Raw genomic sequence first — 20525 nt, 5'->3', positions numbered from 1 at the left:
GGTTCGTCCATCAGCGGCTTCTTCTTTCTTCTCCGCCAGCTTTCCTTCTAGATTAAAACTGTCAGGATGCTTCGTCATGGTGACTTTAAGGCCCTAGGAAAACCTTCTTAACCACTTATTTCTGGCAAACATCCTCATCTATGCATTAAGGCGCCGGTACAGGTAACTACCAAGGTGCCAGTGTTCCTCATACAGATATTATTATTACATGTGTTATATCATACAGTGTAGCGCCCTCAGCTGTACATTAGGGAGCCGGTACAGGTAGCTACCAAGGTGCCAGTGTTCCTCATACAGATATTATTATTACATGTGTTATATCATACAGTGTAGCGCCCTCAGCTGTACATTAGGGCACCGGTACAGGTAACTACCAAGGTGCCAGTGTTCCTCATACAGATATTATTATTACATGTGTTATCTCATACAGTGTAGCGCCCCCAGCTGTACATTAGGGAGCCGGTACAGGTACCTACCAAGGTGCCAGTGTTCCTCATACAGATATTATTATTACATGTGTTATATCATACAGTGTAGCGCCCCCAGCTGTACATTAGGGAGCCGGTACAGGTAGCTACCAAGGTGCCAGTGTTCCTCATACAGATATTATTATTACATGTGTTATCTCATACAGTGTAGCGCCCTCAGCTGTACATTAGGACGCCGGTACAGGTAACTACCAAGGTGCCAGTGTTCCTCATACAGATATTATTATTACATGTGTTATCTCATACAGTGTAGCGCCCTCAGCTGTACATTAGGACGCCGGTACAGGTAACTACCAAGGTGCCAGTGTTCCTCATACAGATATTATTACATGTGTTATCTCATACAGTGTAGCGCCCCCAGCTGTACATTAGGGCACCGGTACAGGTAACTACCAAGGTGCCAGTGTTCCTCATACAGATATTATTATTACATGTGTTATATCATACAGTGTAGCGCCCCCAGCTGTACATTAAGGAGCCGGTACAGGTAGCTACCAAGGTGCAAGTGTTCCTCATACAGATATTATTATTACATGTGTTATCTCATACAGTGTAGCGCCCCCAGCTGTACATTAGGGCACCGGTACAGGTAACTACCAAGGTGCCAGTGTTCCTCATACAGATATTATTATTACATGTGTTATATCATACAGTGTAGCGCCCTCAGCTGTACATTAGGGAGCCAGTACAGGTAGCTACCAAGGTGCCAGTGTTCCTCATACAGATATTATTATTACATGTGTTATATCATACAGTGTAGCGCCCTCAGCTGTACATTAGGGCGCCGGTACAGGTAACTACCAAGGTGCCAGTGTTCCTCATACAGATATTATTATTACATGTGTTATCTCATACAGTGTAGCGCCCTCAGCTGTACATTAGGACGCCGGTACAGGTAACTACCAAGGTGCCAATGTTCCTCATACAGATATTATTATTACATGTGTTATCTCATACAGTGTAGCGCCCTCAGCTGTACATTAGGGAGCCGGTACAGGTAGCTACCAAGGTGCCAGTGTTCCTCATACAGATATTATTATTACATGTGTTATATCATACAGTGTAGCGCCCTCAGCTGTACATTAAGGCGCTGGTACAGGTAACTACCAAGGTGCCAGTGTTCCTCATACAGATATTATTATTACATGTGTTATCTCATACAGTGTAGCGCCCCCAGCTGTACATTAGGACGCCGGTACAGGTAACTACCAAGGTGCCAATGTTCCTCATACAGATATTATTACATGTGTTATATCATACAGTGTAGCGCCCTCAGCTGTACATTAGGGAGCCGGTACAGGTAGCTACCAAGGTGCCAGTGTTCCTCATACAGATATTATTATTACATGTGTTATCTCATACAGTGTAGCGCCCCCAGCTGTACATTAGGACGCCGGTACAGGTAACTACCAAGGTGCCAATGTTCCTCATACAGATATTATTACATGTGTTATATCATACAGTGTAGCGCCCCCAGCTGTACATTAGGGCGCCGGTACAGGTAGCTACCAAGGTGCCAGTGTTCCTCATACAGATATTATTATTACATGTGTTATATCATACAGTGTAGCGCCCCCAGCTGTACATTAGGGAGCCGGTACAGGTAACTACCAAGGTGCCAATGTTCCTCATACAGATATTATTATTACATGTGTTATATCATACAGTGTAGCGCCCCCAGCTATACATTAGGGAGCCGGTACAGGTAACTACCAAGGTGCCAGTGTTCCTCATACAGATATTATTATTACATGTGTTATCTCATACAGTGTAGCGCCCTCAGCTGTACATTAGGGAGCCGGTACAGGTAGCTACCAAGGTGCCAGTGTTCCTCATACAGATATTATTACATGTGTTATCTCATACTGTGTAGCGCCCCCAGCTGTACATTAGGACGCCGGTACAGGTAACTACCAAGGTGCCAGTGTTCCTCATACAGATATTATTATTACATGTGTTATCTCATACAGTGTAGCGCCCCCAGCTGTACATTAGGACGCCGGTACAGGTAACTACCAAGGTGCCAGTGTTCCTCATACAGATATTATTATTACATGTGTTATCTCATACAGTGTAGCGCCCCCAGCTGTACATTAGGACGCCGGTACAGGTAACTACCAAGGTGCCAGTGTTCCTCATACAGATATTATTATTACATGTGTTATCTCATACAGTGTAGCGCCCCCAGCTGTACATTAGGGAGCCGGTACAGGTAACTACCAAGGTGCCAGTGTTCCTCATACAGATATTATTATTACATGTGTTATCTCATACAGTGTAGCGCCCTCAGCTGTACATTAGGGCGCCGGTACAGGTAACTACCAAGGTGCCAGTGTTCCTCATACAGATATTATTATTACATGTGTTATCTCATACAGTGTAGCGCCCCCAGCTGTACATTAGGGCACCGGTACAGGTAACTACCAAGGTGCCAGTGTTCCTCATACAGATATTATTATTGCATGTGTTATATCATACAGTGTAGCGCCCTCAGCTGTACATTAGGGCACCGGTACAGGTAACTACCAAGGTGCCAGTGTTCCTCATACAGATATTATTATTACATGTGTTATCTCATACAGTGTAGCGCCCCCAGCTGTACATTAGGGAGCCGGTACAGGTAACTACCAAGGTGCCAGTGTTCCTCATACAGATATTATTACATGTGTTATATCATACAGTGTAGCGCCCCCAGCTGTACATTAGGACGCCGGTACAGGTAACTACCAAGGTGCCAGTGTTCCTCATACAGATATTATTACATGTGTTATCTCATACAGTGTAGCGCCCCCAGCTGTACATTAGGGAGCCGGTACAGGTAACTACCAAGGTGCCAGTGTTCCTCATACAGATATTATTATTACATGTGTTATATCATACAGTGTAGCGCCCCCAGCTGTACATTAGGGAGCCGGTACAGGTAATTACCAAGGTGCCAATGTTCCTCATACAGATATTATTATTACATGTGTTATCTCATACAGTGTAGCGCCCCCAGCTGTACATTAGGGAGCCGGTACAGGTAACTACCAAGGTGCCAGTGTTCCTCATACAGATATTATTAGTACATGTGTTATATCATACAGTGTAGCGCCCCCAGCTGTACATTAGGACGCCGGTACAGGTAACTACCAAGGTGCCAGTGTTCCTCATACAGATATTATTACATGTGTTATATCATACAGTGTAGCGCCCTCAGCTGTACATTAGGGCACCGGTACAGGTAACTACCAAGGTGCCAATGTTCCTCATACAGATATTATTACATGTGTTATATCATACAGTGTAGCGCCCCCAGATGTACATTAGGGCGCCGGTACAGGTAACTACCAAGGTGCCAGTGTTCCTCATATAGATATTATTATTACATGTGTTATATCATACAGTGTAGCGCCCCCAGCTGTACATTAGGGAGCCGGTACAGGTAACTACCAAGGTGCCAGTGTTCCTCATATAGATATTATTATTACATGTGTTATATCATACAGTGTAGCGCCCCCAGCTGTACATTAGGACGCTGGTACAGGTAACTACCAAGGTGCCAGTGTTCCTCATACAGATATTATTATTACATGTGTTATATCATACAGTGTAGCGCCCCCAGCTGTACATTAGGACGCCGGTACAGGTAACTACCAAGGTGCCAATGTTCCTCATACAGATATTATTACATGTGTTATATCATACAGTGTAGCGCCCCCAGCTGTACATTAGGGCGCCGGTACAGGTACCTACCAAGGTGCCAGTGTTCCTCATATAGATATTATTATTACATGTGTTATATCATACAGTGTAGCGCCCCCAGCTGTACATTAGGGAGCCGGTACAGGTAACTACCAAGGTGCCAATGTTCCTCATACAGATATTATTATTACATGTGTTATATCATACAGTGTAGCGCCCTCAGCTGTACATTAGGGAGCCGGTACAGGTAACTACCAAGGTGCCAATGTTCCTCATACAGATATTATTATTACATGTGTTATCTCATACAGTGTAGCGCCCTCAGCTGTACATTAGGACGCCGGTACAGGTAACTACCAAGGTGCCAATGTTCCTCATACAGATATTATTACATGTGTTATATCATACAGTGTAGCGCCCCCAGCTGTACATTAGGGCGCCGGTACAGGTACCTACCAAGGTGCCAGTGTTCCTCATATAGATATTATTATTACATGTGTTATATCATACAGTGTAGCGCCCCCAGCTGTACATTAGGGCGCCGGTACAGGTAACTACCAAGGTGCCAGTGTTCCTCATACAGATATTATTATTACATGTGTTATCTCATACAGTGTAGCGCCCCCAGCTGTACATTAGGACGCCGGTACAGGTAACTACCAAGGTGCCAGTGTTCCTCATACAGATATTATTATTACATGTGTTATCTCATACAGTGTAGCGCCCCCAGCTGTACATTAGGGAGCCGGTACAGGTAACTACCAAGGTGCCAGTGTTCCTCATACAGATATTATTACATGTGTTATATCACACAGTGTAGCGCCCCCAGCTGTACATTAGGGAGCCGGTACAGGTAACTACCAAGGTGCCAATGTTCCTCATACAGATATTATTATTACATGTGTTATATCATACAGTGTTGCGCCCCCAGCTGTACATTAGGACGCCGGTACAGGTAACTACCAAGGTGCCAGTGTTCCTCATACAGATATTATTATTACATGTGTTATATCATACAGTGTAGCGCCCTCAGCTGTACATTAGGGTACCGGTACAGGTAACTACCAAGATGTCAAAGTTCCTCATACAGATATTATTATTACATGTGTTATCTCATACAGTGTAGCGCCCCCCAGCTGTACATTAGGGAGCCGGTACAGGTAGCTACCAAGGTGCCAGTGTTCCTCATACAGATATTATTACATGTGTTATCTCATACAGTGTAGCGCCCTCAGCTGTACATTAGGGCACCGGTACAGGTAACTACCAAGGTGCCAGTGTTCCTCATACAGATATTATTATTACATGTGTTATCTCATACAGTGTAGCGCCCTCAGCTGTACATTAGGGAGCCGGTACAGGTAACTACCAAGGTGCCAGTGTTCCTCATACAGATATTATTATTACATGTGTTATCTCATACAGTGTAGCGCCCCCAGCTGTACATTAGGGAGCCGGTACAGATAGCTACCAAGGTGCCAGTGTTCCTCATACAGATATTATTATTACATGTGTTATCTCATACAGTGTAGCGCCCCCAGCTGTACATTAGGGAGCCGGTACAGGTAACTACCAAGGTGCCAGTGTTCTTCATACAGATATTATTATTACATGTGTTATATCATACAGTGTAGCGCCCCCAGCTGTACATTAGGGAGCCGGTACAGGTAACTACCAAGGTGCCAGTGTTCCTCATACAGATATTATTATTACATGTGTTATCTCATACAGTGTAGCGCCCTCAGCTGTACATTAGGGCACCGGTACAGGTAACTACCAAGGTGCCAGTGTTCCTCATACAGATATTATTACATGTGTTATATCATACAGTGTAGCGCCCTCAGCTGTACATTAGGGAGCCGGTACAGGTAACTACCAAGGTGCCAGTGTTCCTCATACAGATATTATTATTACATGTGTTATCTCATACAGTGTAGCGCCCCCAGCTGTACATTAGGACGCCGGTACAGGTAACTACCAAGGTGCCAATGTTCCTCATACAGATATTATTATTACATGTGTTATCTCATACAGTGTAGCGCCCCCAGCTGTACATTAGGGAGCCGGTACAGGTAACTACCAAGGTGCCAGTGTTCCTCATACAGATATTATTATTACATGTGTTATATCATACAGTGTAGCGCCCCCAGCTGTACATTAGGGAGCCGGTACAGGTAACTACCAAGGTGCCAATGTTCCTCATACAGATATTATTATTACATGTGTTATCTCATACAGTGTAGCGCCCCCAGCTGTACATTAGGACGCCGGTACAGGTAACTACCAAGGTGCCAGTGTTCCTCATACAGATATTATTATTACATGTGTTATATCATACAGTGTAGCGCCCTCAGCTGTACATTAGGGAGCCGGTACAGGTAACTACCAAGGTGCCAGTGTTCTTCATACAGATATTATTATTACATGTGTTATATCATACAGTGTAGCGCCCCCAGCTGTACATTAGGGAGCCGGTACAGGTAACTACCAAGGTGCCAGTGTTCCTCATACAGATATTATTATTACATGTGTTATCTCATACAGTGTAGCGCCCCCAGCTGTACATTAGGACGCCGGTACAGGTAACTACCAAGGTGCCAGTGTTCCTCATACAGATATTATTACATGTGTTATATCATACAGTGTAGCGCCCCCAGCTGTACATTAGGACGCCGGTACAGGTAGCTACCAAGGTGCCAGTGTTCCTCATACAGATATTATTATTACATGTGTTATATCATACAGTGTAGCGCCCCCAGCTGTACATTAGGGAGCCGGTACAGGTAACTACCAAGGTGCCAATGTTCCTCATACAGATATTATTACATGTGTTATCTCATACAGTGTAGCGCCCCCAGCTGTACATTAGGGCGCCGGTACAGGTAACTACCAAGGTGCCAGTGTTCCTCATACAGATATTATTATTACATGTGTTATATCATACAGTGTAGCGCCCCCAGCTGTACATTAGGACGCCGGTACAGGTAACTACCAAGGTGCCAGTGTTCCTCATACAGATATTATTATTACATGTGTTATATCATACAGTGTAGCGCCCCCAGCTGTACATTAGGACGCCGGTACAGGTAACTACCAAGGTGCCAATGTTCCTCATACAGATATTATTATTACATGTGTTATATCATACAGTGTAGCGCCCCCAGCTGTACATTAGGGCGCCGGTACAGGTACCTACCAAGGTGCCAGTGTTCCTCATACAGATATTATTATTACATGTGTTATCTCATACAGTGTAGCGCCCCCAGCTGTACATTAGGGCACCGGTACAGGTAACTACCAAGGTGCCAGTGTTCCTCATACAGATATTATTATTACATGTGTTATCTCATACAGTGTAGCGCCCCCAGCTGTACATTAGGGAGCCGGTACAGGTAGCTACCAAGGTGCCAGTGTTCCTCATACAGATATTATTACATGTGTTATCTCATACAGTGTAGCGCCCCCAGCTGTACATTAGGGAGCCGGTACAGGTAACTACCAAGGTGCCAATGTTCCTCATACAGATATTATTATTACATGTGTTATATCATACAGTGTAGCGCCCTCAGGTGTACATTAGGACGCCGGTACAGGTAACTACCAAGGTGCCAATGTTCCTCATACAGATGTTATTATTACATGTGTTATCTCATACAGTGTAGCGCCCTCAGCTGTACATTAGGGAGCCGGTACAGGTAACTACCAAGGTGCCAGTGTTCCTCATACAGATATTATTATTACATGTGTTATATCATACAGTGTAGCGCCCCCAGCTGTACATTAGGGCACCGGTACAGGTACCTACCAAGGTGCCAGTGTTCCTCATACAGATATTATTATTGCATGTGTTATATCATACAGTGTAGCGCCCTCAGCTGTACATTAGGGAGCCGGTACAGGTAGCTACCAAGGTGCCAGTGTTCCTCATACAGATATTATTATTACATGTGTTATATCATACAGTGTAGCGCCCCCAGCTGTACATTAGGACGCCGGTACAGGTAACTACCAAGGTGCCAATGTTCCTCATACAGATATTATTATTACATGTGTTATCTCATACAGTGTAGCGCCCCCAGCTGTACATTAGGGAGCCGGTACAGGTAACTACCAAGGTGCCAGTGTTCCTCATACAGATATTATTACATGTGTTATATCATACAGTGTAGCGCCCCCAGCTGTACATTAGGGAGCCGGTACAGGTAACTACCAAGGTGCCAGTGTTCCTCATACAGATATTATTATTACATGTGTTATCTCATACAGTGTAGCGCCCCCAGCTGTACATTAGGGAGCCAGTACAGGTAACTACCAAGGTGCCAGTGTTCCTCATACAGATATTATTATTACATGTGTTATCTCATACAGTGTAGCGCCCCCAGCTGTACATTAGGGAGCCGGTACAGGTAACTACCAAGGTGCCAGTGTTCCTCATACAGATATTATTATTACATGTGTTATCTCATACAGTGTAGCGCCCCCAGCTGTACATTAGGGAGCCAGTACAGGTAACTACCAAGGTGCCAGTGTTCCTCATACAGATATTATTATTACATGTGTTATCTCATACAGTGTAGCGCTCCCAGCTGTACATTAGGGAGCCGGTACAGGTAACTACCAAGGTGCCAGTGTTCCTCATACAGATATTATTACATGTGTTATATCATACAGTGTAGCGCCCTCAGCTGTACATTAGGACGCCGGTACAGGTAACTACCAAGGTGCCAATGTTCCTCATACAGATATTATTATTACATGTGTTATCTCATACAGTGTAGCGCCCCCAGCTGTACATTAGGGCACCGGTACAGGTAACTACCAAGGTGCCAGTGTTCCTCATACAGATATTATTATTACATGTGTTATATCATACAGTGTAGCGCCCCCAGCTGTACATTAGGACGCCGGTACAGGTAACTACCAAGGTGCCAGTGTTCCTCATACAGATATTATTATTACATGTGTTATCTCATACAGTGTAGCGCCCCCAGCTGTACATTAGGGAGCCGGTACAGGTAACTACCAAGGTGCCAGTGTTCCTCATACAGATATTATTATTACATGTGTTATATCATACAGTGTAGCGCCCCCAGCTGTACATTAGGGAGCCAGTACAGGTAACTACCAAGGTGCCAGTGTTCCTCATACAGATATTATTATTACATGTGTTATCTCATACAGTGTAGCGCCCCCAGCTGTACATTAGGGAGCCGGTACAGGTAACTACCAAGGTGCCAGTGTTCCTCATACAGATATTATTATTACATGTGTTATATCATACAGTGTAGCGCCCCCAGCTGTACATTAGGGAGCCAGTACAGGTAACTACCAAGGTGCCAGTGTTCCTCATACAGATATTATTACATGTGTTATATCATACAGTGTAGCGCCCCCAGCTGTACATTAGGGAGCCGGTACAGGTAACTACCAAGGTGCCAGTGTTCCTCATACAGATATTATTATTACATGTGTTATCTCATACAGTGTAGCGCCCCCAGCTGTACATTAGGGAGCCGGTACAGGTAACTACCAAGGTGCCAGTGTTCCTCATACAGATATTATTATTACATGTGTTATATCATACAGTGTAGCGCCCTCAGCTGTACATTAGGGAGCCGGTACAGGTAGCTACCAAGGTGCCAGTGTTCCTCATACAGATATTATTATTACATGTGTTATATCATACAGTGTAGCGCCCCCAGCTGTACATTAGGGAGCCGGTACAGGTAACTACCAAGGTGCCAGTGTTCCTCATACAGATATTATTATTACATGTGTTATATCATACAGTGTAGCGCCTCCAGCTGTACATTAGGACGCCGGTACAGGTAACTACCAAGGTGCCAGTGTTCCTCATACAGATATTATTATTACATGTGTTATCTCATACAGTGTAGCGCCCTCAGCTGTACATTAGGGCACCGGTACAGGTAACTACCAAGGTGCCAGTGTTCCTCATACAGATATTATTACATGTGTTATATCATACAGTGTAGCGCCCCCAGCTGTACATTAGGGAGCCGGTACAGATAGCTACCAAGGTGCCAGTGTTCCTCATACAGATATTATTATTACATGTGTTATCTCATACAGTGTAGCGCCCTCAGCTGTACATTAGGGAGCCGGTACAGGTAACTACCAAGGTGCCAATGTTCCTCATACAGATATTATTATTACATGTGTTATCTCATACAGTGTAGCGCCCTCAGCTGTACATTAGGGCACCGGTACAGGTAACTACCAAGGTGCCAGTGTTCCTCATACAGATATTATTATTACATGTGTTATCTCATACAGTGTAGCGCCCTCAGCTGTACATTAGGGAGCCGGTACAGGTAACTACCAAGGTGCCAGTGTTCCTCATACAGATATTATTATTACATGTGTTATATCATACAGTGTAGCGCCCTCAGCTGTACATTAGGGCACCGGTACAGGTAACTACCAAGGTGCCAGTGTTCCTCATACAGATATTATTATTACATGTGTTATCTCATACAGTGTAGCGCCCTCAGCTGTACATTAGGGAGCCGGTACAGGTAACTACCAAGGTGCCAGTGTTCCTCATACAGATATTATTATTACATGTGTTATATCATACAGTGTAGCGCCCCCAGCTGTACATTAGGGAGCCGGTACAGGTAACTACCAAGGTGCCAATGTTCCTCATACAGATATTATTATTACATGTGTTATCTCATACAGTGTAGCGCCCTCAGCTGTACATTAGGGCACCGGTACAGGTAACTACCAAGGTGTCAGTGTTCCTCATACAGATATTATTATTACATGTGTTATCTCATACAGTGTATCGCCCCCAGCTGTACATTAGGGAGCCGGTACAGGTAACTACCAAGGTGCCAGTGTTCCTCATACAGATATTATTATTACATGTGTTATCTCATACAGTGTAGCGCCCTCAGCTGTACATTAGGGCACCGGTACAGGTAACTACCAAGGTGCCAGTGTTCCTCATACAGATATTATTACATGTGTTATATCATACAGTGTAGCGCCCCCAGCTGTACATTAGGACGCCGGTACAGGTAACTACCAAGGTGCCAGTGTTCCTCATACAGATATTATTACATGTGTTATATCATACAGTGTAGCGCCCCCAGCTGTACATTAGGACGCCGGTACAGGTAACTACCAAGGTGCCAGTGTTCCTCATACAGATATTATTATTACATGTGTTATCTCATACAGTGTAGCGCCCCCAGCTGTACATTAAGGCGCCGGTACAGGTAACTACCAAGGTGCCAGTGTTCCTCATACAGATATTATTAGTACATGTGTTATATCATACAGTGTAGCGCCCTCAGGTGTACATTAGGGCGCCGGTACAGGTACCTACCAAGGTGCCAGTGTTCCTCATACAGATATTATTATTACATGTGTTATCTCATACAGTGTAGCGCCCCCAGCTGTACATTAGGACGCCGGTACAGGTAACTACCAAGGTGCCAGTGTTCCTCATACAGATATTATTATTACATGTGTTATATCATACAGTGTAGCGCCCCCAGCTGTACATTAGGGAGCCGGTACAGGTAGCTACCAAGGTGCCAGTGTTCCTCATACAAATATTATTATTACATGTGTTATCTCATACAGTGTAGCGCCCCCAGCTGTACATTAGGGAGCCGGTACAGGTAACTACCAAGGTGCCAGTGTTCCTCATACAGATATTATTACATGTGTTATATCATACAGTGTAGCGCCCTCAGCTGTACATTAGGGAGCCGGTACAGGTAACTACCAAGGTGCCAGTGTTCCTCATACAGATATTATTATTACATGTGTTATCTCATACAGTGTAGCGCCCTCAGCTGTACATTAAGGCGCTGGTACAGGTAACTACCAAGGTGCCAGTGTTCCTCATACAGATATTATTATTACATGTGTTATCTCATACAGTGTAGCGCCCCCAGCTGTACATTAGGGAGCCGGTACAGGTAACTACCAAGGTGCCAGTGTTCCTCATACAGATATTATTATTACATGTGTTATATCATACAGTGTAGCGCCCTCAGCTGTACATTAAGGCGCTGGTACAGGTAACTACCAAGGTGCCAGTGTTCCTCATACAGATATTATTATTACATGTGTTATCTCATACAGTGTAGCGCCCCCAGCTGTACATTAGGGAGCCGGTACAGGTAACTACCAAGGTGCCAATGTTCCTCATACAGATATTATTATTACATGTGTTATCTCATACAGTGTAGCGCCCCCAGCTGTACATTAGGACGCCGGTACAGGTAACTACCAAGGTGCCAGTGTTCCTCATACAGATATTATTATTACATGTGTTATATCATACAGTGTAGCGCCCCCAGCTGTACATTAGGGCACCGGTACAGGTAACTACCAAGGTGCCACTGTTCCTCATACAGATATTATTATTACATGTGTTATCTCATACAGTGTAGCGCCCTCAGCTGTACATTAGGGCGCCGGTACAGGTAACTACCAAGGTGCCAGTGTTCCTCATACAGATATTATTATTACATGTGTTATCTCATACAGTGTAGCGCCCCCAGCTGTACATTAGGGAGCCGGTACAGGTAACTACCAAGGTGCCAATGTTCCTCATACAGATATTATTATTACATGTGTTATCTCATACAGTGTAGCGCCCCCAGCTGTACATTAGGACGCCGGTACAGGTAACTACCAAGGTGCCAGTGTTCCTCATACAGATATTATTATTACATGTGTTATATCATACAGTGTAGCGCCCCCAGCTGTACATTAGGGCACCGGTACAGGTAACTACCAAGGTGCCACTGTTCCTCATACAGATATTATTATTACATGTGTTATCTCATACAGTGTAGCGCCCCCAGCTGTACATTAGGAAGCCGGTACAGGTAACTACCAAGGTGCCAGTGTTCCTCATACAGATATTATTACATGTGTTATATCATACAGTGTAGTGCCCCCAGCTGTACATTAGGGCACCGGTACAGGTAACTACCAAGGTGCCAGTGTTCCTCATACAGATATTATTATTACATGTGTTATATCATACAGTGTAGCGCCCCCAGCTGTACATTAGGGAGCCGGTACAGGTAACTACCAAGGTGCCAGTGTTCCTCATACAGATATTATTACATGTGTTATATCATACAGTGTAGCGCCCCCAGCTGTACATTAGGACGCCGGTACAGGTAACTACCAAGGTGCCAGTGTTCCTCATACAGATATTATTATTACATGTGTTATATCATACAGTGTAGCGCCCTCAGCTGTACATTAGGGCGCCGGTACAGGTACCTACCAAGGTGCCAGTGTTCCTCATACAGATATTATTATTACATGTGTTATCTCATACAGTGTAGCGCCCCCAGCTGTACATTAGGACGCCGGTACAGGTAACTACCAAGGTGCCAGTGTTCCTCATACAGATATTATTATTACATGTGTTATCTCATACAGTGTAGCGCCCCCAGCTGTACATTAGGGAGCCGGTACAGGTAACTACCAAGGTGCCAGTGTTCCTCATACAGATATTATTATTACATGTGTTATCTCATACAGTGTAGCGCCCTCAGCTGTACATTAGGACGCCGGTACAGGTAACTACCAAGGTGCCAGTGTTCCTCATATAGATATTATTATTACATGTGTTATCTCATACAGTGTAGCGCCCCCAGCTGTACATTAGGGCGCCGGTACAGGTAACTACCAAGGTGCCAGTGTTCCTCATACAGATATTATTATTACATGTGTTATATCATACAGTGTAGCGCCCCCAGCTGTACATTAGGGCGCCGGTACAGGTAACTACCAAGGTGCCAGTGTTCCTCATACAGATATTATTACATGTGTTATCTCATACAGTGTAGCGCCCCCAGCTGTACATTAGGGAGCCGGTACAGGTAACTACCAAGGTGCCAGTGTTCCTCATACAGATATTATTATTACATGTGTTATCTCATACAGTGTAGCGCCCCCAGCTGTACATTAGGACGCCGGTACAGGTAACTACCAAGGTGCCAATGTTCCTCATACAGATATTATTATTACATGTGTTATCTCATACAGTGTAGCGCCCCCAGCTGTACATTAGGGCGCCGGTACAGGTAACTACCAAGGTGCCAGTGTTCCTCATACAGATATTATTATTACATGTGTTATATCATACAGTGTAGCGCCCTCAGCTGTACATTAGGGCGCCGGTACAGGTACCTACCAAGGTGCCAGTGTTCCTCATACAGATATTATTATTACATGTGTTATCTCATACAGTGTAGCGCCCCCAGCTGTACACTGAGCGGATTCGGTTTTACTCGGTTCTCAAAACCGAATCTTATTGGCTATCCAAAACACGTGACATCAGTGAGCCAATAAGATTCGGTTTTGAGAACCGAGTAAAACCGAATCCGCTCATCATGACACACACAGATTTTACTTCAGAGCCCTTACTTTCAACGTTCCTCTGTCGGCCATTTTCTGTATGTCTTCTCCACCCCATAGAGCCCCACTGGGAATATATAAAGTGTGTCCGGAAAGGTTTGCTCTCGCTCTTAGTTTGCTTTCAGTGTCTTGATCAGCTAGGGCCGTGGGGGATCCAATCTGGAATACAGTGAAACAAACATTGAATCCAAGCAGCATTGTTAGTGAGCAGCCATCATAGGGGGTCATTCTGACCCGATCACACGCTGCAGTTTATCGCAGAGGTGCGATCGGGTCAGAACTGCGCATGCCAGATGGCCGGTAGGCCACTACGATTGACAGGCAGAGGCGGTCGCTGGGCGGGGCGTGGGCGTGGTCCAGCCAACGCAGGCGCTGGTCGGGAGCTACTCTTGAAGTGCAAAGGCATCGCCGCTGTGTGATGCCTTTGCACTTCTACGGGGGAGGCCGGCACTGACATGCGGGGTGGGATAGTCCTGTGCTGGGCGTCCCCCCCTCATGTCAGTGTGAATGATCATAGCACAGCTACAATCATCTCGGAATGACCCCCATAGTTCCTGATTCTTTCTAGAACACTAATGCTGTCACTACTGCCATCCTGTACGCAGATAAAGGTCACAAGCGCACCCACGTGAGAGAACCCAGCCACATGCACAAGCACACCTATGTGACACCTCGGCCAGGGACTATTAATGCATGCAAGCACCCCCCATATAACAAGCACCCCCCATATAACAAGCACCCCCCATATAACAACAGCAGCCTCCTCAGACCCCCCGCAGCACAGCACACAGCAGCACATGCCTGCTATCACCCCTCCCCTGTCCCACCTCCCCCGCCTGCTAGCACCGCCTCCCTCCACCCTGCCTCCCCCGCCTACTAGCACCGCCTCCCTCCACCCTGCCTCCCCCGCCTGCTAGCACCGCCTCCCTCCACCCTGCCTTCCCCGCCTACTAGCACAGCCTCCTCCACCCTGCCTCCCCCGCCTACTAGCACCCCTCCCCTGCCCTTCCTCCCCACCGCCTGCTAGCACCACCTCCCCCGCCTGCTAGCACCGCCTCCCTCCACCCTGCCTCTCCCGCCTACTAGCACTGCCTCCCCCGCCTGCTAGCACCACCTCCCCCTCCTGCTAGCACCGCCTCCTCCACCCTGCCTCCCCCGCCTACTAGCACAGCCTCCCCACTTGCTAGCATCCCTCCCCACCCTGCCTCCCCACCACCTGCTAGCACTCCCCCCGCCTGCTAGCACCGCCACCTCCACCCTGCCTCCCCCGCCCTTCCTCTCCTGCCTACTAGCACAGCCTCCCCCACCTGCTAGCATCCCTCCCCCACCCTGCCTCCCACCCCTCCTCGACCCCGCCTCCCCCACCTGCTTGCACTGCCTCCTCCACCTCGCCTCCCTCACCTGCTTGCACTGCCTCCCCCGCCTGCTAGCACCACCTCCCACCTCCCCCTCCTGCTAGCACCGCCTCCTCCACCCTGCCTCCCCCGCCTACTAGCACAGCCTCCCCACTTGCTAGCATCCCTCCCCACCCTGCCTCCCCACCACCTGCTAGCACTCCCCCCGCCTGCTAGCACCGCCACCTCCACCCTGCCTCCCCCGCCCTTCCTCTCCTGCCTACTAGCACAGCCTCCCCCACCTGCTAGCATCCCTCCCCCACCCTGCCTCCCACCCCTCCTCCACCCCGCCTCCCTCACCTGCTTGCACTGCCTCCTCCACCTCGCCTCCCCCACCTGCTAGCATCCCTCCCCCACCCTGCCTCCCACCCCTCCTCCACCCCGCCTCCCTCACCTGCTTGCACTGCCTCCTCCACCTCGCCTCCCTCACCTGCTTGCACTGCCTCCCCCGCCTGTCCCTGATTGCTCTTACGTTGGGGATCTAGCATTTCTGACTGCACATTTAAATTATGGCACAATGAAGGAAAGACATTGCCCTTTTCATGTGTTGACTTGTTTCTCATGTCGACCTTGTGCAAGTCAACCTTTCGGAGTTGACCTAGACACTGTCGACCTATTTACTGCTGAACTAATGAACCATACCCATATATATATATATATATATATATATATACACACACACACACACACACACACACACACACACACACACACACACACACACACACACACACACACACCACTGGTTGCTGGACACATATGGTGAGCCCTTATAGATACACCACTGGTTGCTGGACACATATGGTGAGCTCTTATAGATACACCACTGGCTGCTGGACACATATGGTGAGCCCTTATAGATACACCACTGGCTGCTGGACACATGGTGAGCTCTTATAGATACACCACTGGTTGCTGGACACATATGGTGAGCCCTTATAGATACACCACTGGTTGCTGGACACATATGGTGAGCCCTTATAGACACACCTCTGGTTGCTGGACACATATGGTGAGCCCTTATAGACACACCTCTGGTTGCTGGACACATATGGTGAGCCCTTATAGATACACCACTGGTTGCTGGACAGTGTGGACATATATGGTGAGCCCTTATAGACACACTACTGGTTGTTGGACTCATATGGTGAGCCCTTATAGATACACCACTGGTTGCTGGACACATATGGTGAGCCCTAATAGATACACCACTGGTTGCTGGACTGATATGGTGAGCTCTTATAGATACACCACTGGTTGCTGGACACATATGATGAGCTCTTATAGATACTGTACACCTGGTTGCTGGACACATATGGTGAGCTCTTATAGATACACCTTTGGTTGCTGGACACATATGGTGAGCTGTTGTAGATACACCACTGGTTGCTGGACACATATGGTGAGCTCTTGTAGATACACCACTGGTTGCTGGACACATATGGTGAGCTCTTATAGATACACCTCTGGTTGCTGGACACATATGGTGAGCTCTTATAGATACTGTACACCTGGTTGCTGGACACATATGATGAGCTCTTATAGAAACTGTACACCTGGTTGCTGGACACATATGGTGAGCTCTTATAGATACACCTTTGGTTGCTGGACACATATGGTGAGCTCTTATAGATACACCTCTGGTTGCTGGACACATATGGTGAGCTCTTATATATACACATCACTGGTTGCTGGACACATATGGTGAGCTCTTATAGATACACCACTGGCTGCTGGACACATGGTGAGCTCTTATAGATACACCACTGGTTGCTGGACACATATGGTGAGCCCTTATAGATACACCACTGGTTGCTGGACACATATGGTGAGCCCTTATAGACACACCTCTGGTTGCTGGACACATATGGTGAGCCCTTATAGATACACCACTGGTTGCTGGACAGTGTGGACACATATGGTGAGCCCTTATAGACACACTACTGGTTGTTGGACTCATATGGTGAGCCCTTATAGATACACCACTGGTTGCTGGACACAGATGGTGAGCCCTAATAGATACACCACTGGTTGCTGGACTGATATGGTGAGCTCTTATAGATACACCACTGGTTGCTGGACACATATGATGAGCTCTTATAGATACTGTACACCTGGTTGCTGGACACATATGGTGAGCTCTTATAGATACACCTTTGGTTGCTGGACACATATGGTGAGCTGTTGTAGATACACCACTGGTTGCTGGACACATATGGTGAGCTCTTATAGATACACCTCTGGTTGCTGGACACATATGGTGAGCTCTTATAGATACTGTACACCTGGTTGCTGGACACATATGATGAGCTCTTATAGAAACTGTACACCTGGTTGCTGGACACATATGGTGAGCTCTTATAGATACACCTTTGGTTGCTGGACACATATGGTGAGCTCTTATAGATACACCTCTGGTTGCTGGACACATATGGTGAGCTCTTATATATACACATCACTGGTTGCTGGACACATATGGTGAGCTCTTATAGATACACCTCTGGTTGCTGGACACATATGGTGAGCTCTTATAGATACACCTCTGGTTGCTGGACACATATGGTGAGCTCTTATAGATACACCTCTGGTTGCTGGACACATATGGTGAGCTCTTATAGATACACCTCTGGTTGCTGGACACATATGGTGAGCTCTTATAGATACCCCTCTGGTTGCTGGACACATATGGTGAGCTTTTATAGATACACCTCTGGTTGCTGGACACATATGGTGAGCTCTTATAGATACACCTCTGGTTGCTGGACACATATGGTGAGCTCTTATAGATACCCCTCTGGTTGCTGGACACATATGGTGAGCTCTTATAGATACACCTCTGGTTGCGGGACACATATGGTGAGCTTTTATAGATACACCACTGGTTGCTAGACACAGATGGTGAGCTCTTATAGATACACCTGTGGTTGCTGGACACATATGGTGAGCTCTTATAGATACACCTCTGGTTGCTGGACACATATGGTGAGCTCTTATAGATACACCTCTGGTTGCTGGACACATATGGTGAGCATATCTACTAGTAACATTTCCCTTACATGATTTGCGCACGTGGCCAATGTAAATCTACAGCGTGGATATAGACATATACCCTATGCTGTGATGGACATACTGTATGATACAAGGAAATGTTATAATATATACCAGTAAATCAGCTGCAGATAAGAACTGTTCTCCGTAATCTCGTGTTATAGAGGGGTGGGACACTTCTACGATCAGATCCGCATTGCTAGAAAGAAAGTAAATACAGTATAAGGATATTGTTAAATGTTTTCTTTATAAACTGTCAATTATCTCTAATCAATAGAAATGAGCGGAGGATAAATGTTGGGTTTCTACAACTTTCTTTTGAAAATCAATTTGGAAATTGTGAAGCATTTGTGAGAGGAGGAAGAGCTGCTGGTGTATAAGCCCTGCATACATATGTAACCACAGTCATGGTGGCCGCGCAGGCTGATGTATACAGATATAACCACAGTCATGGTGGCCGCGCAGGCTGATGTATACAGATGTAACCACAGTCATGGTGGCCGCGCAGGCTGATGTATACAGATGTAACCACAGTCATGGTGGCCGCACAGGCTGCTGTATACAGATGTAACCACAGTCATGGTGGCCGCGCAGGCTGATGTATACAGATATAACCACAGTCATGGTTGCCGCGCAGGCTGATGTATACAGATGTAACCACAGTCATGGTGGCCGCGCAGGCTGATGTATACAGATGTAACCACAGTCATGGTGGCCGCACAGGCTGATGTATACAGATGTAAGCACAGTCATGGTGGCCGCGCAGGCTGATGTATACAGATGTAACCACAGTCATGGTGGCCGCGCAGGCTGATGCATACATATGTAACCACAGTCATGGTGGCCGCGCAGGCTGATGTATACAGATATAACCACAGTCATGGTGGCCGCGCAGGCTGATGTATACAGATGTAACCACAGTCATGGTGGCCGCGCAGGCTGATGCATACAGATGTAACCACAGTCATGGTGGCCGCACAGGCTGATGTATACAGATGTAACCACAGTCATGGTGGCCGCACAGGCTGCTGTATACAGATGTAACCACAGTCATGGTGGCCGCGCAGGCTGATGTATACAGATATAACCACAGTCATGGTTGCCGCGCAGGCTGATGTATACAGATGTAACCACAGTCATGGTGGCCGCGCAGGCTGATGTATACAGATGTAACCACAGTCATGGTGGCCGCACAGGCTGATGTATACAGATGTAACCACAGTCATGGTGGCCGCGCAGGCTGATGTATACAGATGTAACCACAGTCATGGTGGCCGCGCAGGCTGATGTATACAGATGTAACCACAGTCATGGTGGCCGCACAGGCTGATGTATACAGATGTAACCACAGTCATGGTGGCCGCGCAGGCTGATGTATACAGATGTAACCACAGTCATGGTGGCCGCACAGGCTGATGTATACAGATGTAACCACAGTCATGGTGGCCGCGCAGGCTGATGTATACAGATGTAACCACAGTCATGG

The 20525-nt window shown here is 46.6% G+C and overlaps 1 protein-coding gene across 1 annotated transcript in view; it reads right to left on the bottom strand.

Annotated features, from left to right (window-relative positions):
- The window catches only part of LOC134983018 (V-type proton ATPase catalytic subunit A-like), a 419995-nt gene extending 400761 nt beyond the window's left edge, over positions 1-19234 (bottom strand). Inside the window, exons 1-2 of the mRNA XM_063948716.1 lie at positions 19154-19234; positions 14607-14756 (exon numbers count right to left, since the gene is read on the bottom strand). Coding sequence (XP_063804786.1) covers positions 14607-14630 — 24 coding nt within the window. The 5' untranslated portion in view covers positions 14631-14756; positions 19154-19234. The remainder of the gene's footprint in view (positions 1-14606; positions 14757-19153) is intronic.
- Positions 19235-20525: the final 1291 nt, after the last annotated feature.

The sequence above is a fragment of the Pseudophryne corroboree genome (genome assembly GCF_028390025.1).
Source record: "Pseudophryne corroboree isolate aPseCor3 chromosome 12 unlocalized genomic scaffold, aPseCor3.hap2 SUPER_12_unloc_2, whole genome shotgun sequence".
Taxonomy (NCBI): Eukaryota; Metazoa; Chordata; class Amphibia; order Anura; family Myobatrachidae; genus Pseudophryne; species Pseudophryne corroboree.
The sequence above is the reverse complement of the archived record's forward strand: the minus strand, read 5'-3'. Positions and strand labels throughout refer to the sequence as shown.